Genomic DNA, 24,551 nt, shown 5'->3' with positions numbered 1-24,551 from the left:
TAGTGTAGTGTATTGTGGCTGTCTAGCTTTAAACAAACTAGCTTGGAAACCAGTAGCACTAGAAGCACAAATCTTAGCACAAGTTGAAAAAAAAAATGTTGATTTATCTGTGCTCCATGCTGCCACAACTAAACTGTTACTTGTACCTGAGCTGCCTGGTTTAGAGCTAACTTGGGTATCTCTACATTGTACTGCAGTCACCCTTACAGTATTGCAGTATAGGTACAACATTATTTATTTTGATCCTATAATTACATAATGTTGGTACAATACAAGCCACTCAAGACAACTGTGGGTAAGGTGGGCAGCTACTTAATTAAAGCATTTGGGAAACTCATTGATCTAATTGTTAAAGGCACCGTTTACATCAATTTAAGAACGTATGCTAATTTATGCAGTAACACACTGCTCTCAGTTTTTCCCTGATGCGCTTATACCAGGGGTGGGCAATTATTTCAGCTGGATGGCCACTTAATGTGTTTTGGTGAGCTGTTGAGGGCTCCAAAGGTAGTTCCACCCCTTGACAAGTACCCTACCCCTTGGTCGCCATCTTGGGACCAGAAGTCCACCCCAACTTTTGACACCAAAAGTCCCTCCCTTTGTCCCAGAAGTACTCCTTTCTGAGAGGACGAATGCCACCTTCAAACCAAAAAAAAATCATAGTTAAAAAATAAATAAATAAAAATCAAACTTCTACTATAGCTTATTTTAATTTTTTTAAAAAAATATTTTTGGTCCAATTGATTTCATAATAATTCAAAATAGCACCCCCTGGCTTGAGGCTGGGGTGGGGCAGGCTAGGCTGGCATGGGGGGGTGTTGCTTAACCAGAGCTGCACTTTCTACAAGGAGATACTGGCTTGCAGAGGGGCAGCGAGGGCCAGGGTTTAGAGGGCTTATGGAAGGGCCCCATGGGCCAGATGGAATTGCCTGGCAGGCTGGATCCAGTCCCTGGGCAGTATTTTGTCCACCCCTGGCTTATACTATTCCTGTTGTCTCTCATAACATCCTTGAAAATTGGCAAAATCTAGTGAGTTTCAAGGCTGCTACTAGAACAGCACTGAGAGTAACTGAGGTAAGCCAGATCATATTTCTGACTGCCAAACAAATCTGTTACACGTGGCTGAGAATTTATACCATAATTCTACCAGTATTTCTGTCTTGACATGACTGGGGAAAAAACCCCCCAACATTTAGGTAAACTGACATAGAAGTGGATTAATGAATGGGCCAGCAGGGCCCAGGCCCAGAGTTTTATGGATCTGGAAGCTAATATCCTTGCTGTTTTTCTGTAGGCACAGCTCAGTCAGAGCAGGCAGAACCAGCAGCACCCTGGTACTTGTTGAAGGACCTATGCCATCACTGCCACAGAGGGAAGGGTGCAATGCCAGTCCAATCCTACAAGGGTTTTTTCCCCCCGCTGTATTTGTGCCTTTTACATATTTGGTTACATAGCTAATATTGGCAATTTTCTATCATAGGTGGTGGACCAGGCACTCACCTTTGCACATCATGCTCTTTTGGGCCCAGGACTAGAGATGTACCAATACAACAGTTCGATATTGGATCAGTACCGAGATAAAGAAGATTTTCTCTATCAGATATCAGCCCAATGGGGCCATAATTTGGCCAATACAAGCTTGTGCTGCGTGCAGCAGCAGCACAGCACTCAGGCAGCCAGCAGCATGTAGGGCTGCCTCCAGATGGTCAGTCCATTGTGGTAGAAGGGGAGGGGCAGGGAGGGCAAATCATCTCTCCCCATGCTGAGGGAAGGGGCAGGGGCAGGAACAGGGGTAGGCTCTGCCTGGGTGGGGTAGGTGTGGCTCCCACCGCTGCCTGCACCCCAGCAGGGCATGGGGGGTGCCCCCTGGATCTGCATGAGGCAGGGCAGGGTGGGGCCAAGCAGGTTACAGCTGGGACTGCACAGGGCTCTCCTTGGCAGGGGCTGGGCTCAGAGCCTCTCCTGCTACCCCCTCATGCCCTCCCAGGGTACAGGCAGTGGCGGGAGCCGCCTCCCCTGCCACAGCTTTGCCCCTCCTGCCCCACCTCAACAGTGCCCCTCACGGTGAGGGAGGGGACAGGGGCAGGCATCAATCTACCTCCCCCACACCCCTTCCACCACAATGGACTGACCAACTGGAGGCAGCTATATCAGAAAATTGGACTGGTATCAGCCGATATGCCTCCTTAAATATCGGCTATCAATATCAGCCCCCAAAATTTCTATCAGTGCACCTCTACCCAGGACCCAATAATTCTTAAATTACCAGCTCCTGCTGGTATCATTCTGAAAGACCACTTTAATACATACCTCACATGATTTTTATCTACTAATGATTACTGTCCTGCTATAAATACTTAACTTGCCTGTTCACATGCGGTTAATTGTATTCAATAAGAGAGGGTGAAATACTATACAAAATATGCACACTAACCCTTGCAAAACAAACACACACACACAAGCAAAGCATCATACACAAATCGTGTGTTAAATTTAAATTGAATATAAAATTACTGTAAGCTGCTTTCACCTAGCACATACTTTAATGTCATTTTACTTGAAGCAACAGTACTCCGATTCCTGTCATTAATAAAACAGTAAATTCAATAGCATTAGTCTTTCTTACTGATAAATGAAGATTTACTGAATAACATCAGTGATGTTCTAAACTGTTGTGATACCAATAAATAACAATAATAATTTGTCATCAGCAAAGAAAAGCTTTCCTGAGGTAGTCTGCATTTCCTCTAACATTATATGAAAGAGGAGTTTGGTCCTTTGCAACGGTGACAAATCATTGTGTGTCTATTTATAACTCCCCATAATACTGCTTATTTATGTACATATACAAAAAGTTAATATGCCCCTAAAATTAGTGGGAATAGCAATAGTTTGAGGAAAAGAAATTAAAGAAAAAAAAAATATACAGACAGGCTAAATTATAAAATGAATTAACATGCTCTAAAGTAAGGAAAAAGCTCCCCAGAAATGACATCATTTGGTTATCATTATTATATTCCTGTTTTGTAAATTCAGCAGGGGATGAAGTTTCAAGAAGGACACAACCTTGATCCCACTCTCTCCCCATCCTGTTTTGTTCCCCCAGAACCACAGCCTCAAATCCTTGGAACCCATGGGAACAGCCTTCTCTGGAGCTGATAAAGCTTTGGTTCACTTTCCCTCTTCCACAGTAAAAAAATTCTACTGCAAATAAAACAGAACTCAAATTGGTGCGTCACATTTTCATGATTGGTGTTGTTTACAAATGCTTAATCATTAAAAAGTAGTAGAAGCACATGTGCTACTACTTTTCACAAATGTGTACTCAAAATTCTGAGAAAAATCAACAGACCATGGATGTTATCACTTTTACATTAGACTAAAAGAGAAGCATTCTTCATCCATTATGAAGTAGCAGTCTATCACCTGTAGTTTTAGATCCTTTTAATGAAGTTTATCAACAGACCCTATTCAAACAATATTTCAAAAGTTATGCAATCATTAATCTGATCTTCACCAATGAGTTTACTACCAAAACTCAGTGTAGCAGCCACCCCTCCCAACTTCTTTTTCCATAACAAATTATTTCAAACCCTAAAACTTTTTTATTGAAAAACCACCATCAAGAAAGCAGTTAGCTTTAGAAAAACATATCACACAAATTAAGACCACATACAAAAGCCTAGGTAAACATATTTGTATCATAGGACTATTTAATGACACTGTAAAAGAAGTCCTACAACATTTATTTATCTCATATTCTCTTCCTGATGCAGCCCCCACTTTTTTCTGTTTTTAATGTACATGCTGAAATGCATTTGTTGTACGTTCCCTTTTTCTAGAAACCTATATCAGTGTCAGGTTATATCTATCTATAATGCACAGTGCAATGTCATATGTGAGATGCAAAGTATATCTAAAGAAGTACCACTCTGCCAACAGTTAAGCTGTTTCAGGTATCCAAACCACCTCATTTAAAATGAGCACAGGTATTTCCACAGTACAGCATCACCATATCCTCAGAAGAACAGATTCCATTCCATCACAGCAAGATGAGCACCACAGCTGGTAATCCAAAGGAACATAGAGAATTTAGGAAAGATAACTGATGGAAGATTCTTTTTTTTTAAACCAAATATCATTGGAAATGATTCACTGAGACATTCCAGGAGGTGGGGGGGGGGACCTTAAGCAGGGTTTGGCTCCTCTCAAATGACAGAATGAAGAGTACCTAGAAAATTGATTTTTTCCTTCTAACAAGCTTTGGACAAGTTTACCTAAATCTCTAAAATATCTGTCTAATAAAAAAACACTTCTGTCCAGATTTGCCTGTTGTCAGTTTTGTTTTGTTTTTTTAAATTCATAGCTTGATTCTTTCATCCTCACTAACAGTACCTTGCTACACAAGTGTCTCAGCTCAGCTGGGCATGACATAGGGGTAGCAGAATCAGGTCTTAAGCAGTGTTGTATACATGAATATCAGCCCTTCAGGGTAAAGATTCTGATATTATCTCACCTTCTTTCGAAATTTCTAATTGCATGAATTGATTAATTTGTCTAACCTGAGGCACAAAATAGAAGTTACCTTCTTTTACCTCAGTTTCATATAAAACAAAGAACTCCACCAAACAACCATTTAATATAATGCTTTTTTCCTGGAATTCAGGTAAAAGTCAGCAATATGCATTCTAGACTATAACTCACTGCACAGATTTGGAAAAGGAATTCACCTAAACAACAGCGCAGGCAGACAAATCCATTTCTCTTCTACCCACTAATGTTTACAAGGTAATTGAGACACATGGTGAATTTTCATTTTCAGCCTCTTGTCAAAAACTCCAGAGGTTCAAACACTCAAGATTCACAGCTTATATTGGCAACTTATCCATTTGTATCTAATTAACTAATGCCCAACATTCATGTTGTATATTTGGCTGCTTCAGATTGCTGATTTTTAGGGCCTGATAGCCTGTCCCCGATAAGCTCCCTAAACAGACCCCTTCAATGACAGGAGCTCTTCATAATGCTACACAATTCAGATAAAAGGTAAGCATGAGTCATGGTAGCTGGAAGTACTTGGCAGAAATCTCTGATCTGTTAATATAGGTTCTGGTTTTTAAAAGTGCTCAATAAGTTCACATGTAGATGACTAAAATATATATCTACCTGCTAGATACACTTCTTTCTTATTGTAAACAAAGATATTCTTATATCATATATACACATTCTATATAAATATATGTATATTTTTAAATAACCGTCTTTTGTTTACAGTAAAAAATAAGCGCATCTAGCAGATAGATTTATGACCATCATATCAAGTTCTCTATAACCAAGTACCAAATGACTACCAAGTACCAAGTTTCCTCATTCTTACTAAAAAGTGCATTTGGTCAAAACAGCATTCAACGTTTGCAAAGTTAAAGGAAGTCGCTCGCTCATTCAACTTAAAGATAATAAACCGTAAGTCAGACAAGTGTTTAAGGTGAGCTCCAATTGAAAGAAAAATTAGTAGTCAAGTTGACATAGTGATGCCTGTTACTCATTCATGTTACTGCCCTACTTGTTTTCCCCCCTCTTTCCCTCCTTTAAAATGTTATGAACACTCATCTTTTATGAGCTGGCAAGCAAGCACTCTCTGTCTTTTTTTTTTTTCTTTCAAAGCTGTTACTTCCAGCCCTCCTTTCAAACATTAACACCTTTCCAGGGAATATTTACAAACTATTAGCAGTTGGATTTATAATGCTGAAAATTATACACATGTTCCTTCCCCCACCTTTTGTTCACATATTCTAAAAGTGAAAGGTCAAGAATGAGAGTCAGAAGCTGCACTCTAACTCCACAGAACAGCACAGAAAGAGGCAGAGCTTTTCTTCAAAGGAGCTGCAGCCTCTGTGTCCATTACATGTGTGGCTTTTGTGCTGAGGTTGACAAGGGAACCACCTGCAATCACACTGGAGTTCAATTTGCTTTATTACTGTAATGTGGACACATTTCTATTAGAAACAGGGAAAAATTCCAACTTACTCTGCACAAAAAATCTAGTAAAAGCCTACAGCCTATTCAGCCCTGCAGCAAACAGCTCCATATCCCATTAGCCATCTCAGGGGCCATCAAATTTCACCCAGATATGCAGACAACCATTTTAAAATACATCTTAGAATATTCGTTTGTACAACAACAAAAGTCATCAAGCCTGCCAGACTTGATGGCAAATCAAATGTATGTTAAAAGTGAATGAAGAAATGCATGTTTCTCCAATATCTGGAGCAGAACTTTTAAATTCAAATGAATCACTGCCAGAAATCAAGGGAAACACTACTATAATAAGAGAGTCTTTATTCCCCTCTTACACAGTACATTCAAAAATGATTCCATGAAATACTTGGAATTGTGAAATTTGCATTTACATTAAAAAGGGAAATACCCGAATGACAAAGGAAATGCCAAAACATATTGAGTTTTGCAAACAGAATGCAAAAAATAATAAAACATTACTGTGGTTCAAGAACCAAGTCATTAACATCCCATTAAAGCTTTAAAGTGAACTTGCATATTGCCAGGATCTTCTCCAGAAAGAACACCACTGTTATATGTACATTCCTATTTAAATTCTTAAATAATTGTAAAGAGAACAATACCAGTCTGTGGTCCTGACCTCAATGGAGAAATCTAAACAGGCAGAAATGGTGAAATACCAATTGACTGCTAAAAAACTATTAGGAGGATAATTTTCCACTGACCTACATCACAGATAATATGATATATACTACATATGGCCTCCATATTTTATTTACTTGGTTATATGACTACAACAGGAGCAGGATATAAAAGTACAGAGCTATAACAGTTCAGCCAGTGCAAGAATTATGCAAGACAAGGATTTTTTGAGGTGATATGTTTTATAAGACCAACTGCGTGGTTGGGCAAGACTTGGATAAGCTTTCAGATACAAAATATTCTTCATCCAGACCTCATGAAGTGATGATCTCTTCCCCTGTCCCCTGTCCCCTTCATTTCCCCCTTATTTTGTGGCTCTCTTGGAAATGTGTTCATATACCTAGGCCTTTCAGATGACTCAGGTAAACAGATGAATCTTGGATCACTTCAATTCAGTTTCAGCACCAACCCAAAGACAAGTTCCAACCTCACAACTAAGACATATTATGAAACAGCAGGCTGTGGTCCACGAAAAAAAATGGAACACAAGTATTAAGAACCTGGACCCAACTTCTATGCCAACTGTGAGACACAGAGCATGGGGCTGCAGCCTAGACAGACCCAGTGCCTGTAAGCATCAGCAGCAGGGAGTTGTGCCCTCTCCATATCAGCACTTATGCATTGTCTGTGCTGTGGATGGGGCCAGCAGGTTCCCAGTCAGGGATGGGGATCAGGGCATGCTACAGCTCTAGACAGGGATGGGAAAAAATGCAGCCATTGAGAGGACACCAAAACTCATGTGGACCTTTAAAACACAACAAAGTCATTAAGTGGCCCTTCAGCCAAAATAATTGCCCACCCCTACTCTAGAGGAAGTACACTTACAAACAAACCAGTTTTCCTTTCAAGAGACATTATTCAAAAAGTACCAGTTAAGAAGAAAAAAAGAGAACTTATATTTTACATGCAATATAATTCATACCTGAAAGTCAAGCAACTTCTTGCCATATGGTTTTGTATAAACCTCTTTCTATCTGTTTTGCTTGGCTCAGCAGTCTCAAAAGGCCATAGGTGTAAGATTCACAAAGGGTCCCCACCACTAGGTATTCTACAGGCCCAATCCTGTAGGTTTACTCAGCACACATATAATGCAAAATGAGAGAATTGATTTTGGCACAAAGCACAGCAGTCATGGCCACTCCCACAAAAACAAGCAGCGATGGTGATACTCCCCAAATTTCATATAAAAAGCTAGAGGTAAGAGGACTTGCCCAGAAAATAGGAAATCTGGGTTCTATACTCTCCTTACCCTGACTGGGATTCAAACCCCACATTTCAAAGTGTGACTTACTCACCAGAGTATTGGTTAATCTTAGAGTAGGGAGGCTACTCTCAATCCTTCTTGCTGAAGCTGGGCCACTGCCAAAAAAGCCATGCAAGATTTTGGGGCCAAAGAGGGTGAGCGAGAGCAAGTGAACGCACAACCAAAAAGGAGCCTGACTATAGATCCCAGTGAGGAACGTATTTATGCAGGAGGAGGAAGAGGAAAGTCCCGGTTCTAGTTCTTAGTCTCAACAGTACTTATTCATTTTGCATTAGAGTTACCGAATAAAAATACACCAGTTAAGATAGGACTTTTGGTATAAGTAATGAATGTACCTATTGGTTCCTTGAAACAAATCAGAATGAAAGAGATCTATTCTTTTCCCATTACAGCAATGTATGCCTTTTTTTCCCCCACAGGCAAGATCCATTAGTCCAAAGTATGCAAGACCCACTTCATATTGAGAAAATAAGCAAAGGATAAACAAGGAGACAAAATCTTCAAAACTCTAGGCTCTTTTCCAAAACACAGCATTACCAAAGCAACTCCTGAACTTTTTTTTTCCCCAGCAAAACAGCTATTAGCAACAGCTAAACAAATTTAAAATCTCAAGCACTAAAGAAGTGTAGTCAAGCACAAAAGAAAACATTCTGGTTAACCTCCCTGCTGCAAATATATTGGGAACATTTAAAATACAAATAGGAACAGTAAAATGAACACTCTTAAATAAAGACGTTACATATCTCCAAAGACTGTTCCTTGGAAACGGAGTTCAAATACTTACCCAGATTTCAAATCTGTAATACGTAAACAATTAGTAGCATCCAATCCTACTTTCCCGTTCCTGACCACACTGGATATGAAAGGCGAGAGGGCAGGAGAAATTCTATTCAAGGCAACTTCAGGAGACATAATTTGTCCTTTTCTATGAGTCTAAGCGCTGCCTGCAAAAAAAAAAAAAAAAAGAAAGAAAATATGAAGGCCTGTCTGCACTTTTACCTTACTGACCCAATGAAACTCCCATGCCATCTGCATGAATCAAAGAAAGCATTATGTTACCATTTCTGCAAAGATGAGCAAATCTGATGTGTTAGGTAACCATTAATTCAAACAAATGATGAACTCAAATGATCAAGAATGTAATATAAACTGGCATACACACACATACACGGAGCGTCAATAGAGAATGATGGAATAATAAAGTCTTTTGTTTCTACATTAATAGCAGTGACAGTCAGATTGGATCAGAAGAGTTGCTCCCTGAATCTGAAGACGATAATGAAAGTCTTGCTTTGGCCTCTGCTTTTGCTAAATATCCTGCCCCTACCAGGAAGGAACCATCCCAACTCCTAAGAATGCAGCGATTTGCTAAACATCTCAAGTTAAGAGTCACCTCTAAAGGCTCATGCTTTAGGATTGTGCAGCATGCCATGATGAGGTATGCTGCAACTGCCCAGCTTCTAAGCAGCCAGGGGCTACATTCCCCATGTACTGCACCAGCAGGGTCTATACCAATGACGGCCATGCACTGTGGGAGCTGCATTAGTGGGAGCCATGAGCCCTCAAGCCACACACTAAGCAGACACCCGCACCCACTGCTGCATGGCATGTTCTGAGCTCATCATCACCTCCCCATAGCAGCATACCACAGCTCCCCACCTCCCTGAGGTGGGCACAAGTGAAAGCCAGACGAGAGAAGGGGAGCCCCAAGATTCCAGACTTGCAGTCAAGGCAATGGAAGGGGGCAGGAAATGGGACCAGCTGGGCACCACTGGGGACCCAGCATTTTGTTTTCAGGAAGGTTTTTTTTCCCCCCTGGTGATTCTAAAGATTCTCTGTAAAAAGGCAAATTCCACCTCTTTGCATGGAAACAGATTTCTAGGATACCTGGCTATTATCAAGTGTTCCAGAAAGAAAGCAAATCACTCAATGCATCAGAAACCGTCAAACGTAATGCTTTCTCTCTTGTTTTAACACTCAACAATTTGAATCAAATCCTAATTACAAGCACTAGCAGGTGACTAATGGCTACTTCCTACAAACTGATAATTGCCTGTAATTGTTAACAGTATGAAGCATCTGATTGGCTTTCATTAGCATGAAATTTGCTAATCACATTAAAGTATTATGAGCAAATCTTTGAAAGTGGTAATATGGCTCCTGTTTTTTGACACACACTATTCAAGCAAAGATCTAGTGTCTCATGGCAATCAAGAGACTGTTAAAGTGACCCTTTGTATCTAAATCATAAGCTTTCCAATATACTATTGTTCATGGCATATCCAAAAGATGAAGTATCAAATATCTATGTCCTAATAAACTGACTATTTTCTTCTCAGCAAAGATAAACTCTCAAAAGATGGATCTCCAGGAAGCCTTTGAAAGATGTGCAGAAAGAACCTGAAGTAAAATGTGAGTAAACAGTAATTATCTTCCAAATTGTCTCTTCAGGTAAAACAGAGTTTTCTTTTTTGATAGAACATAGACACGTTCAGCGTCTCAAAGCTGAACCTACAAACTCTCCACAAGAAATTGTGGGATCAGGTCTCTTGCCTCCAATCCATTTTTTAAATATAAGGACAGTGTCAGAAGCACATACAGTTCCTACCAATTTTTCTCATCTATCACTACAAGCAAGTATATATTAAGCCAGTTGTTATGCACATTTACAGGACCTATACATTTACCAACACCAGATTTTGTTAACAAAGGGGTTTTACAAAGTAAAACAACACTTGGTTCATTAATTACTTTAATTCTCACTGAAATATTCCTCTCTCTTCTCCATCCTGTAGCATTCAAAATAAAACACTAGACCAGGGGTGTCAAACATGTAACCCACAGGCCAGATCCAGTCTACAGAGCCATGTCATCTGGCCCTCAGGGCTCCTGGAAGGTCCAGGAATTCAGGGGGAATGAGAAGCGGTAAGTCCTTCTGTCAAAATCCAGGGTAAAGAGCCCCACTGAGCATGCATTTCAGTAGGGGTGCACTGATAAAGGTTTTTTGTGCCCATACAGACAGCTGATTATTAACGAGCAGTATTGGCCAATACAGTCCAGCAGCTTGGAGAGCAGCGTCCAGCCAGTAAGTCTGTTGGATGGGGTGCAGATCAAGGCCCCCATGGTGAGGGAGGGAGTGGGGCTGCACAGCCAGGGCAGGATGGGGCACTCATCTGGGGGGTGTGGGCAGCTCCTGAGGGAGGCATGGGGGGCATATGCCCCCCAGTTCTGCATGCACAGCAAGGGCAGGATGCCACTGTGGGCTGGTGCTAGGTGTGGCACCAGGCTCTTCCTGGTTGGGGGGGTTGGGGTTAGGCAGGCAGCAGCATGAGGAGGGGGTAGTTTGTGGGGAGGACTACAGCAAGTTTTGGGGTGACTATAGCCCACCCTCCCCAGCATCATCACTCACCTAAGTGCAGCCCTAGCCTAACCTCCTTGCCAGGAAGAGCTCAGCACCACCCCAGCCCTGAGTGGGCAGTCTGCCCTCACCCCGTGCACAAATCCAGCGGCACATGCCACCCCCCCAGCCTTGCATGAAGCAGCAGAAGCCACCGTCTGTTCCCCACACACCCCAGACGACCTGCCTGGAGGTCTGTCCCATACCCCACCCCACCTTCCCTCTCACCCTGTGGGGGCCTTGATCTGGCCTCCCCATGCCCCTTCCGTCCCTAGAGACTTACTGGTCAGACTGCCAGACTGCATTCCTGGCCATGTCCATGCTGCTGCTGAGCCTATGCACACAGTATTTAATCGGCGACATTAATCGGCCACATCAGCCAAAAAAAGTCAATTGCCAATAATGTCAATTTCCCTTTTATCAGTGCTGGTACGATATGGACCAATGTACTGGTGCACCGCTACATATCAGCGGTAGTGGGAAGAGATGGCTGCATTAACTCCCACAGCTCCCTGAGCCAACATGGCCACTCATTCCTCTGCTGGATGTTGGTGCAAATCCAGCCCACAATAAGCCATGAAAGCCAGATCGAGCCTATAGAAAGTCCTTTAGTTGGGACCCAGCCTTGGAGGCCAAATGAGTCTGACACCCCTGCTCTAGAATACTGAGTAATCCAGAGGAACCAGAGAAATGAAAGCAACCCAAGAGCAAGCCAAGTTTCACTGTTCAGAACTAAATACTTTGAGGAAAAAGTAAATCAAAATTTGAATCCTCTTAATCTGCCATTAGTAGCAAAGGGGTGTACCGCATGCTTCCCTTACTAAGTATGAAACTTTTAGCTGCTTCAAGCAGTAGGAGGTGTCCAAATAGAAAGTGTACCCTTTCCCACCTGTGTGGCAACATTATAAGAATTATATAAATTAATCCACAAGTAAACATCCTGTAGGAAGCACTTCTAAATGAGCAAGAGGGATTACCCTGAAATACTTCAAGGTTTACTATCTAACCCCAAGTCTATATTAATTCTGTTTACTCCTCTTTACCATTTGTGTTTGCGTCCTTCGTTCTGAGGGCCTTCTGCCTCACCTATCTGAACTGAAGTCCACAGCATGTAGCAGATGTCTTTTCTGATAACTGGAACGGGTCAGGCTAGTGTTACTGCCGCACACACTCCTTCACAACATCCCAAGGAGAAAACATGTTACTCACTGCCAGTCCCCAAACCAGAGCTGCTGTGCCAATTTGCCCAGGCTCCAAGGAGCACAGGAGCTGCAATAAAATGGGATGCTGCTGCTGCTAACACACAAGTGAGTAGCACCAATCCAAAGGGCTCAATACTACTGCATCCTGATCTTAGCCAAAGCGCCCAGGACCAGAATGATGCTTCACACCTTCCCATTTGAAGAGAGGCCTGTAGCTGGTGCCTGTTTCCCTCAACACACGTTCATTTGGAAATGGCCCCTTAAGATGGGCTTGTGCAGCCTGATGTGCCAAGCGGTCAGGGCACAGCTTTTCACCAAACTACCAGCTCCTCGGAGCAGAGGCTTTCATGCTGAGCTGCTTGCAGGCCACGGCACCCCAGCAGTCCTGCTCCACAGCGACAAGCACACTACAGATAATACACAATAACAGGCCTAGGCATCTCCTAGGCCAGCTGTGCTCAACCTTCTGGCCCCATACAGGGAAGCATGATATAGGCGAGGTCTGCAGGCCGCATCCAGCAGGGGACTAGGGTGCAGCCGAGGAGCCACTCCGCATGCTGGCCCAGTCCCCACCCAGCCCACAGGGCTCTCCGCACTCCTGCATCACCACCGTCCTGGGCCAAGACATCCCTGCAGGAGAGAGCAGGCGGGGCCGCAGCACCCACAACCATGCGTGAGGTTCCCAAAGACGGGTCACGTGGGGGGAGAGAAGGAGGGGGACGCTCCCCCATCAGCCCCCCTCTCCCCTTGTTGAAAGAAGACACCCAGCGCGCATGCGTCCCGGCCCGGCGGGGACTCTACTCCCCCGCCCCCTCCCGCCGCGGCTCCGGGTACCTACGGTCGCGGGGGGGGAGCGTGCGCCGGCCCCTTAGCAACGGCCGCGGTCACACGCTAGCGCGCAGGCGCAGACCCACCCTCGTCCCGAAGGCTGCTCCCGAGCCCACGGGAGGGGGGCCTCATGGAAATTTAGGTGTCTGTGACGTGCCTGAGAGGGCCACCTTTTCTGCCGGTTGGGCGGGCGCAGGCTGAACGACGGGCGCAGAGAGGGGCCCTCTCAAGGGGCAGCTCGGGAGAGCGGCGTGGCAGGATGTTCAGGCACGTAAGCGGGCACCCCAAGCCGGCTGGAGGACCTGCAGGCAGAACCCGCGGCGGGTGGGGGTCAAGGGTCATGGGGCAGCGGCCCGCCATGGCGCAAGTGGTGGTGGTGGGGTCCTGCATGACCGACCTGGTCAGGTTAGTGCCCACCCCCGCGATAGAGAGATGTGACTTACCAATTATGACCGCTGATAACGAGGAGAAATGTTCTTGATTGCTTGCCTTCTGTTTTTTCTGCCGCCTCCATTCCCACTTTCCAGGTTTTCTCTGTAATCAGGAGGGATAAACACTTAACTTCATCTTCATGATTATTAACTTTCATTTTTATTATTATGAGGATGATTATTATTATTATTAGGGGGTTTTTTTATTAAACAGAACAAAAGAGAAGATTCCCCAAAATGGATAACTTCCAGCCACTGGGATTTTCCAACACCCCCCAAGTCTTGCAGTCGAACCCGAAGAGTTGGCAACTCCGGAAATGCTAGCTTGAACTGCCTTGGCCCTAAGTAGCAGAGGCTGACTTGCAGAATTAGGCTTTGATTTGCGCTGATTTAAATGCGTTTGTTTGACAGACTGTATATATCCACACACGCCATTAAAATAAGATTTTGATGAAGTATGTGAAATACATCAAACTGCCTTGTTGTAGTTTTTTGGGTAAAAAAACCAAAAACCCATCCATCTAAATTAACGGAGGATAATGTTGAAGCCCTCAGGTTAAAAAAGCACGAAGTATTTCATAGACATTAGAGATTAGGGCTGGTAGGGACCTCACAAAATCATCAGGTCAGCTGTGGTCAAATGATCCCAGCAAGATAGGCACCCAAGTGTTTCTTAAAGGAATCCAGAGTAGGTGCCTCCACCACCTCTAGGGGGAATTTATTCCAGGCCCTGGGGACCCGGACAGTAAAGAAGTTTTTCCTTAAGTCCAGCCTGTCCAGTATGTGTCAGAGAAGAACATGTTAAAGAGTATGAGAAACAGGCGCAGACACAGATTGCAGAATTCACAAAAACTTGATGTTCATGAGTCCTGTGTTCAGAAAGACGAAGTGTTCTATGCAATTGACAGAATACACTGATAGCTTTCCAAAAAAGGGCAGTCCTTTTAAATTTGGGTAGGACCTCCTAAAATTGATGCCTGGCTATAGACCAGGAGCTTATGTGACATGCATTAAAGCAGGAAATACTACACTTTATCTACAACAAGTTCATGTTACTGCATTTTTTAGTGCAAAGAAACATGAGGAGATCCCAAATTGTGCCTCCTGTTTTAACACCACCGATGCAATTGTTGTGTGCGATTATAGTTTTATGCCTTTTTTCAACATAACTGAAAAGCCTCCTGTCCTTCATTAAGAAACAAATTAACAAGTCCAAGTTATGTTAGGAGGCTCTGTTGTTGTAGCTGGTGGGTTAAAATGTATTAGGTTGCATCTTAAGGAGCATTGAAGAGTTTTTCAATTTGATTTAACTAACAAGATCAGAAAAATTCACTGCTCTTGCCCTTCAAGGCAAAGGACTTCTGGCCATATGTAGACTAGGAAAATTGTGGGCTTTAGAAGGAAAAATAGGCTATGGATGCATGAGCAGAGAGGCAAAGCTCGGGGCATAAGCCTGACAGCTGCAGAGAAACAAGTTGGTTTTCCATCAAAAGGCATGCATTTAGCCCTGATTTATACAGAGGTAAATTTGTCATCTTCTGGGAGGGGGAAGTATTGCTAAACTATTTTAAAGGACTGCATCTTATGTTTGTTTTTTGGTTTATTTTTAAATTGTGATGACTTGGGTGCCTTACAACGCATCAAAAATGTCTACATTGTTTTTAAGTGGGGTGTTCAGTCTAGTTTGCAAGCTAACTGTGTCGAAGAAAGCAGCTTTTTCCCAAGGTAGACATGGTCTCCGGTTTCTAAATTCTGTACAATTTGTAGCCCAAAGCACACTATAACCTTGGATCAGACTGTATTCCTCTAATGCTGAGGAAAACTTCTTAAAGGCAAGTTTGAGGTCTCTTAGGGATCTGTCTTAGAAATACAGAAAGCTAGATTTATTACCATGTTTGCTGCAGGATCCATTGATGAATTTGTAATTGAGCAAGATGCAGTGTGCTTCAGATAGGCATATGGTAGAAAACTTGCACTTTCTTTGTTGATGTACTGTTTGGGCATATAAGCAGAACCGTGGAAGCTAGTATGACTGTTTTGGGAATAACACTTCTTTATGAAAGTTATGAAGATTAAGGCAGAAGAGATCAAATAAACCTGTGAGCTTGCATTTTGATAACAAAACTGTAAATATGAACCGCAAATATGTTCAAATAGTGAGCAGGCCAGGTTTAGGCAAAAAGTTCATGTTGTTGTTGAGGCAGTACAGAGTACCAATTTGAAGCTTAAAATTTAGAATATCTGATAGAAAGAACAACCTCCATTGAAAAGTTCAAGGTTTGGGGGCTGATGTAGCCCAAGTGAAGGGCATTGTTAAGGAGACTGAGATCAAGACGTACAATTTTTTGGAGACATTGTATTCCTTGATAGGCTTAGTTATCACTAGGACTCAATTCCTTCATTTCTAGAAGGTACTTTTATTGCAAGCTCTGCCAAAGGTATAAAATTCTATGCTATAATCCACAGTACTGGTTGTCCTGTCTTGAAATCTTACCCATCAGAATAACCAATTTGAACAGGTTAATATTTCTTGAGCTTTTAAGAAAAAAGGTACCAGAATCTTGGATGAATATGTTTGAATCTGGCATTAAATATACAGTTGACAAATTCATTAGATTACAGCAACCCCTGTTTACTACTTTTACTCCTTAGGGTGGCCTTGTGATTTTAAGCAAATATGGCTATAATTGCAATGTACAAACTGAGATCTAGAACATTTTACGTAAGTGATGAATGAAAAGGAAAGGGGCTCTGTCAGAGGTTCCTTCTAAGATTACATGCTCTGAACATCAAAATGACTAGGAATGATGGTGCACATAGATGGCCTTTTCAGAAACAATGACCTTTTAACCACCATGCCCTCTTCCTTTCAAGAAGCATTTTTCATGTTGGAAATTCTTGTTCTCATTGTCCCATAGTGCTGCAGTGGCAGAATATGAGTTTTCCACGGTGAATGTAACATAATCAAAACAACCTCACATACATGCATGCAATGAACCACACTCTCCTGGCTTTTAGTGAGAACAAGAACAAAACATATTTGTGGGCACAGTCACAGTCAACACTTCATGAGCAATAACAGACAGTAGTAGTGGAAGACAAGACCAGCATTATTCTGTGTGGATCAGATCTAGATATCAAACCAGATGGATACAATCCATAGTATTATTTAAATAGTTTCTATTCTGACTCACATACTCAGACTGGTGGTGGCAGTGGCATTTTAATTCATATTAAATAAGGACAAGACTAAACATATAAACCAGTAAGAGTCAGACACACTGAAACAATTAAAATAGACGAGAGAAACTTTGGCACAATGGTCCAAAACAGCAGAAGCAGAATGGAGAAAAATGCCTTTGGACAATCACAGCAGCAGTAATACACCATCTTGATGTATTTGAGGACATCAGACCAAAGCATCTAACTAGAAAACTGTTTTCATGTTGGGCTGTTAGAATTTGAAATCTTAGTTTATTCTGACCACCCCCTCCCTCCCTCTGACCCTACACCCTCTTTCACCCTTCTGAATGTCCTCCTGGATCTACGAGCCCTGGCTCTCAGCCCCCTGCTAGAGCCACTATTAATTATTGCAACAAGCTGACTGACTGAAGGCATGGGAGAAAAAAAATGATAGAAAGTGTCAAGCTACAGAGCAGCCTGCCACCAAAGCAGAATGGTCGGTGGTAATAAATGCACATGCAGGATTAACCTCCAAGCACACTGTGAAGCCTTGTGTGGAACAGATGCTGGATGGATAGTATCTGCTTGGAATAGAATGCTCAATTCTCTGTTATCTCTAAACTTTGGAAATGCTGCTGAAGTTTGTCTTTCTAATAAAGGGCTAGATTCTCTGCTGGAGTGCATTGGCAGAGCTCTGCTGTTTCGCCTTAGTGTTAACTCTCCCACGCTAACCACTATCGATCAAGACAGTAATGTAAATAGTTTGTTAGCCTGTTCTGGTATGAAAAGTCCTCTATTCCAAGTTTATTTTGGTTAAAAATTTTACAAGTAGATAATGTAGTACCTCTTGAGTTAGGGTTTTAATATCCCTTCTTTCTGTGGGACAATAGAGATGATTTCCTCATCTTTTCTTCCAAATGGAAATAAACTCTTGTGCTTTTATATTTCTTCTCATTCTCTGCTTTGTTTCTAGGTGCATCTTTTCTGTGTATTCTCATTTCTACCAGCTCAGGCACACACACATGCAGTTTCTCATCACAAATCTCTTTCCTTAGTTTAATTATTTCTGTGCTTCCATCCTAGTGCCCCCAGCAGCAAAGACGAATGTTCCATGATCCTCTAGACCAGGGGTGGGCAAAATATGGCATGTAGGCCAGATCCAGCCTGCCAGGTACTTTCATTCAGCCCGTGGGGCCCCCCAACAAATTGCACCCCACCCAGACCTTCTGCCTCCAGGGGTGGGAGTGAGGCATCTATGTGTATAACGTGCCAACATATACCCTATTAGGCCTTGCTCCCACCCGCTTGGGGGAAGGATTCTGCCCAGCCAGCAGCTTCTGGGCAGGGCTGCTGCTGCATCTGGAACCTACTCACTCGAGGGAGCAGGTAGGGAAGTGTGTGTGGGGGGTGGGTGGGAGGAGTTGCAGCTGGACAGAAGTGGGAGTGTAGCATGGTGCCTGCACCCAGAGGGGTAGCTGGAGCACAGAGCTCATCTGGACATGGTGAAGGTGGGGGGTTTAAGGACCCCCCACACACATACTCTCCCCCATGGTGTGCAGCCCTGCAGCAGGCAGGGAGGTCAGGGCACTCATGCCTGGCACATGCATGGCTCTGGCCAGTGCTGCACAGGGGAAGGGAGGAGAGCCTGCCCTATCGCCACATGACTGCAGCTCCAAAACTTGCAGCGGGGGAAGGCCCACGCTGGAGCCTGCTGCCTCCCCTGCTCCCTACTATGCAGGTCTCTACACTCTGCCCAGAGTGGAGGGAGCCCTGCCCCTGCTTGCCTGCAGAGTCCAACGCAGGGCTTCTCCACTTCAAGTGTGGAGTTGCAGGCGCAGAGCCCCCACTGTGTGATAGAGGTGACTGGGCATGCTGCAGGGGTGCGCTCCTTGCCTCCACCACAGCACTGGCCACCTCTATCGCAGGGACTCCATGCTGCACGCCTGCAGTTCCACACTCGCAGCAGGGAAGCTCTGCACTGGACTCCATGAGGAAGCAGGGGGTGGGGTTTCCTCTACTCCTGGCAGTGCAGGGACCTGCACAGCAGGGAGTGAGGAAGGCAGCAAGCTCCAGTGCAGGGCTTACCTGCAGTGCTGAAGCTGCAGGCGCATGGCACAGAGCCCTGGTGACAGGCCTTCCTTCCCCCCGTGCAGCACTGGCCAGAGCTGTACCTGCGCTGGGCATGAGAGTCTTGACCTTTCTGCCTGCTGCTGCTGCTGGCAGTGGGGGCTGCATGCCATGGGGGGAGTATGTGGGGGGTCTCTACACTCCCCATCCTCCCTCACACCCACACCCTGACCCCACAACCCCTATCAACATATACATACACCCCAACATAACCTATACTCCCCCCACAGCCACACACCCTCACAACCCTTCCACACACTCCCCCACACCATACACACACATATAACAATATGAAAGAGTGACACTTTATTTTTGAGTTATTATGTAATCCCTTCTATATACAGTACACAGTCACAACTTATGATATTTTTTTTGCAATAAAATTAAAATGTATTATAATAGCTGTTTGACTTCTAGTGTATGATTGGTTTTTTTCTGGTTCTAAGATGGCAATCCCCCACCCCCCAAAAGAAGTATTGGGGTGGAATGGGGGAGAGCAAGGGTAGGGACTTCTGGAGGCAAAGGTCAGGGGTTAAGAGGCAGAACTTCTGGTCCCAATGTGCCAACCAGGGGGCAGGGCAACTGTCAAGGAGTGGGGCTACCTATATGGCCCCCATCAGCTCGTCAAAACTTGTCAAGTGGCCCTCTGCCTGAAATAATTGCCTGCCCCTGCTCTAGACCAATTTTGCTTATGTAGTGTCATACAGTAATGCTTCTCTTGCAGCAGCCGCCCCTACTTCAAGTCAGTTCCAATTACTTTTGCCAGCATCATTGGAAAAGCACAACTGTGAAGGGAGTGCAAGCGTGGTCCAGTTGAGAGATTTATTTTGCTGGATCCAGAGAAGGCAGCAAGGCATGAGAGTGTGTGTCATCTGTGAGTAGTTTGGTTTTCATAATTATGAGAAATCTGGGCTTGATTTCAGAGCTTGGACTCTTCCCATGTCATTCTCCCTGACCCAGGAAGGTTTTGCATGCAAAGTAAACGTAGTATACTCAGGCTCAGTGTTGTGCTGCTCTGCACTGATTCTTTTAGAGGACCTAAACCTGGCATGGATGAGCTCCAGAAGCTGTCTCACTCTTGCCCATCCTTGGTAGGAAGGAGGGAGGACATGATTTGAGGGCCCTATATGAGGAAAGGGTGAAAAACAATAAAATGGGCTGCATAATAGGAACTACAAAAAAGTAGGTCCCTTTCACATTCAGCTTTTGAATACTGAAACCTGTTTTGGCTAATCAAAGTCCATTTAAAAGTATTAAAATCTTTTCCCTAACTTGAATTGTCATTGGATTGGGCCATCAGCATATTAGCCTCTCTGCTGGATTCTTGCCTGAAATTGTGTTACAGATGAAAACCTTGCTTTACAATGATCCCCTCATTAAAATCGTAGATCTGATATTTGGGAAGCAAAGAAAGCTGAAGAGATTTCACTTACCAAAAATTATTTTTTAAATTATTAAAATATAAAGGGAAAAGAGGCCTGGCTGGCTAGTTCTTGTCTTAATACACAAGGCTGGATGCAAAGGTGGGCTTTATAGTGAGTAGAAAAGTGATTAGTTAGGGCTATCATATTTTCCAGTTTCAAAAATGTGGGGGGGGGTGTCATATGATGGGAGGTGGGGAGGGCAGTGATATGCCCTTGCCCTGCCCCCCACTCCCAAGCCTCCCCATCCCTGCTGCTGCTCCGCACTCCTGACCTGCAGCCTCCTGCCCTCCCAGTGCCTCATGCTCCTGACCCACAGTCCCCTGCCCCCCGGTGCCTCTCACTCCCAGCCCTCCTAGCCCTGCCAGTGCCCCTCACTCCTGACACACAGGCTCCTGCCCCTTCTAACCCTGCTGCCCACGCAGCTCCTTGCTGCCCCCAAAGCACCTCCCAGCCCCTTCTCCCGTTGAATAGGCAGGCATCCCTATCACCTCCCTGCCCTGCTGCACCCCCAGTGCCCAGACAGATTCCCCCAGTGCCAGCAGGCACTGACCCCACTTGCGCACACGCATACACACGTGCGTGCGTGCACGCGCGCACCCCTCCCCAATAGTACGCAATCCCTGGCCCTCCAACCCCTGACTCCCATAGACTTACCTGCCTGCAACTGCCAGGACAGATGCACATGAAGCCCCTGCCTCCAAATCGCCCTCCCTTGCTCCACCCACCCCAAACAGCTCTTTGCTGGGGCAAGCCAGAAAGTTCAGAGAAAAACTTCAATGCTGAACAGAAGCAGAGCAGAATCCCAGATTTTTGTTGATATTTTAAAAACCTGCCTGGACAGAGATGGGAAGCCCCCCAAAAAAGGACAGTCTGGGTTTATAGTAAACCCTAGATTAGTGGCCTTACTGTGAGAATTGAACAAATGTGAGCTGTTTGTGATTTGTGCTTCCAGCACAGGGGTGGCCAACCTGCAGCATGGGTGCAACAAGTGGATTCATGAATTCATGAATTACTCTGTGTACCAGGTAAGGTAAAAGGATTGGAGTGGCACTGAGGAAGAGTGTAGTCCATTTTGTGTCATGCTTGCCAAAAAAGTTGGCCCCACTGCTCTAAGAGAAGGTGTTGTCTAGTATAAGAAACCTGTTATGGGTCATACCTAAGGAATACTGGTATTGTGCAGGATGTACCACGTCAATGCTTTCCTATATTTCTCCTGGCTCTTGCCATAACACTTACTTACTAAAATAGGAAATGTAAAAGTGAAGCTGACCATACAGTGTCTTCTAACAACAATGTACAACAGGATACTGCTTAATAGTTTATATTTCACTAACATCGCCCCTGCCTTTTCTTTTAGTGTACTTGTTTCTTGCCCTAAGCTGCTGCAGAGTGTGTGTTCCCATGATCAGTGGTCTGTATTTATAAAAACATATATACATATTGTGGTTCTTACTCACATACTAGAGTCATAGTGTTGGATCTGTGATGATCCAGAAAATATGTGAGAAGTGAGGTATGGTTGGTAATGTCTTCTATTAGACCAGCCATATAGTTGGGCAAGATACTAGACAAGACTTCAGGCACAAAGTGCCCTTTCTCAGCTCTAAAAAAAAGGTTGGTGATGCAGGGTAAAAGGCACTATTAAAGTAAGGTCAATCTCTTTTACTCCGTTACTCCACTCCCTGTGCTGTGCTCAGTCTTCTGTCCTTCATCTCCATGATAAACCTGCATAGTATTGAGCTCATTAGCCCTCTGAAGCAAACCATCGTATTTTTATAGGCAACCCCTGACCTCTCAGGCTCATTTTGGACTAGTTAATAGCTGGAAGCTAAGCAATGCTCATGTGCATTGCAGGGTTGGGGCCAGGATGCTCAGCACTATTCAGGATTAAGCTCCTTAGAAAGCTGTTCCTTACTTCACATTGTCTTTTGTGCTTGAAGCAGTCCTAGGCTCCTGCTTCTCCTACTACTTAAAAACATCTAAAAGCTTGTTTGTTCCATGAAACATCCCAACTCTGGTAGCTGTATTTTGATAATGCTCCTACCCCATAAGCCCTTCATGGGAAGGACTGCATATCTGATTGATAAAATAAATTAATTGTAAAGAGCTATGTCCACACATGGATCTACAGAAGTAACAGTCATTCATGCTGTTGTACCTTGGAGCTGGAGAACATCTCTCATGGTCAGTTATACCTGTAGCTTTAGGTTTCCAGCCTTTCTTTTTTTTTTTGTCACACAGCATTTTGTGAATATGTGTTTATTTCCACTGTTATTTCTGTGCCACCCATTTTTCCCTTCTTTTTACTAAGGTGAAGTCACTAGAAACCTGTGTTTGTGATACCACAGTCATTTCCATGGCAATAGACCATGATGTCATCAGTAGAGGATTATGCCCTTCCTAAGTGTGTTAGCAATTAAAAATTATGGTTTGTGAGATAAAGCTTGTGTTTACCAGGCTTTTAAAGTAAGTCTACATGAGGCAGGGAAACTATTGCTTATGTCTCAAGAGACTTCACCAGAGTAATGGAATAAATGAATTAAGAAACTTTTTGATCCTTGCAGGTAATAAGCTACATTTCTTTTAAATAGGAGAACAAAATTAACCCTTCCAGTTTGCTCTTTACATGATGAGAGAGCATACTTGTTTGACACAGTACAGTACCTCTTATGCTCTGCATTATCCAGAGCCACTTCTCTAATGCCTTGGCTTAAGACATCATGATTTTCCAGTCACACTATGCTGCTTTTTTTCCCCTTTGAAGGAGGCCAGTGCTTAATAAATATATCACAAAATATTGTTTTAGTTGCAAAAAAACCCCAGTTATACCATACCCATCATTCTTTTTGACCCTCTTTAATTGGTGCCATGCTTGCCAATTTTCAATAATGCAGTCTCTTTATGCCTTTAATCTTGTGGGATGTGTTTTCCTCCAGGTTGGTCTCAGCAGAGGCCAGTTGCAACCTTCTAATGTTAAAAGAAAATTAGCTAAGTGAAAATCCATGATTAAATGTCACAACAACTGCTAACAATATGGATGAAAACCAGACATTTAAAACTGTGAATTTGAAGCATAACATATTTCTTTCCTGAAAAACTGCACAAGTCTTAAAAACCAAGTAGGTGAAGGACTAGGTGACTTCACTGTAGTAAAAAGGAGGGGAAAGGGATGGCACAGAAATAACACTGGAAATTAACACATCCACACATCAAGATGACATATGGGGAAAATGTTTTGTGGCAGAAAAGAACAAAAGTTGGGTACGTGGCTTGAGAATTCAGCTAGAGGCTTTATTAAATAAAAAAAAGCACAGGGTAGATCCTAAAATTTGGGTGGGGAGGGGAATTGTAGCTGATTTTCATTTATTTTAACTAGCATATTAAATTAATCTCTTAGCTTTTAATTTGTCTAAATAACTTGGATTAGTGAATTTGAAAGAAAAACTTTATAATTATGCCTCCTAACTACATATGTAAACTTTACATTTGCACTTAAATTGGGATTGTTAGGGACATCCAGAAACTGTCATTAAAAAACTGTTTAAACAAATGGCTTGTCCTACTGTTAAATAAAGTTCCTGGAGACAAAAATGGGTTTTATTTTTGCAGCACTGGAATGAGACTGTTAAAGAAGAGAACACTGTATGTTTCTGGTGGAGACTGAGTATGTTGATGTTCACAACAGTATCCCAGGTTGGGAGGAAAAAAAAAAAAAGGAAAATCATTAAGTAGTGCCAAAATGCAAAATTCTGGTAAATGAGTTTCCATCCAAACAATTCTCATTTTCTTGGCTAACATCACAGGTTAAGATTTTGTGCCAGTTCCCTTTTTGCTGCTGAAGCATGCCATTTTTCCACAATGACCCATACATCACTGTGTATTAACTGCTTATCTGTATAGCACCATCTTCTACAGAATATTGCTCTCACCTTTCAGTATAGATTCCTGATTTTCTGTGCAGCAGCAGGCAGCAAG

The 24,551-nt window shown here is 43.4% G+C and overlaps 2 protein-coding genes across 13 annotated transcripts in view; one reads left to right on the top strand and one right to left on the bottom strand.

Annotated features, from left to right (window-relative positions):
• Window positions 1-13,635, bottom strand: part of BABAM2 (BRISC and BRCA1 A complex member 2) — a 325,194-nt gene extending 311,559 nt beyond the window's left edge. The window contains exons 1-2 of one of the 7 annotated variants that reach the window (XM_090046987.1): window positions 13,498-13,635; window positions 8,769-8,928 (exon numbers count right to left, since the gene is read on the bottom strand). In XM_090046987.1, coding sequence (XP_089903113.1) covers window positions 8,769-8,896 — 128 coding nt within the window. In that variant the 5' untranslated portion in view covers window positions 8,897-8,928; window positions 13,498-13,635. Of the gene's footprint in view, window positions 1-8,768; window positions 8,929-12,424; window positions 12,995-13,046; window positions 13,299-13,417 lie in introns of those variants that run through there. The other 6 variants (XM_090047005.1, XM_090046963.1, XM_090046996.1 and 3 more) reach the window with 6 other exon arrangements.
• RBKS (ribokinase) overlaps window positions 13,544-24,551 on the top strand; it is a 94,360-nt gene continuing 83,352 nt past the window's right edge. For 2 of the 6 annotated variants that reach the window (XM_090047028.1, XM_090047018.1), the window contains exon 1: window positions 13,700-13,816. In XM_090047028.1, the coding sequence (XP_089903154.1) occupies window positions 13,752-13,816 (65 nt within the window). In that variant the 5' untranslated portion in view covers window positions 13,700-13,751. Of the gene's footprint in view, window positions 13,679-13,699; window positions 13,817-19,876; window positions 20,027-21,528; window positions 21,602-24,551 lie in introns of those variants that run through there. The other 4 variants (XM_090047055.1, XM_090047046.1, XM_090047065.1 and 1 more) reach the window with 4 other exon arrangements.

The sequence above is a fragment of the Crocodylus siamensis genome, chromosome 1, assembly GCF_052110815.1.
Source record: "Crocodylus siamensis isolate JL-2025a chromosome 1, ASM5211081v1, whole genome shotgun sequence".
In the NCBI taxonomy this organism is placed as follows: Eukaryota; Metazoa; Chordata; order Crocodylia; family Crocodylidae; genus Crocodylus; species Crocodylus siamensis.
Note: the sequence above shows the minus strand (reverse complement) of the source record. Positions and strands in the feature narration are given on the sequence as shown.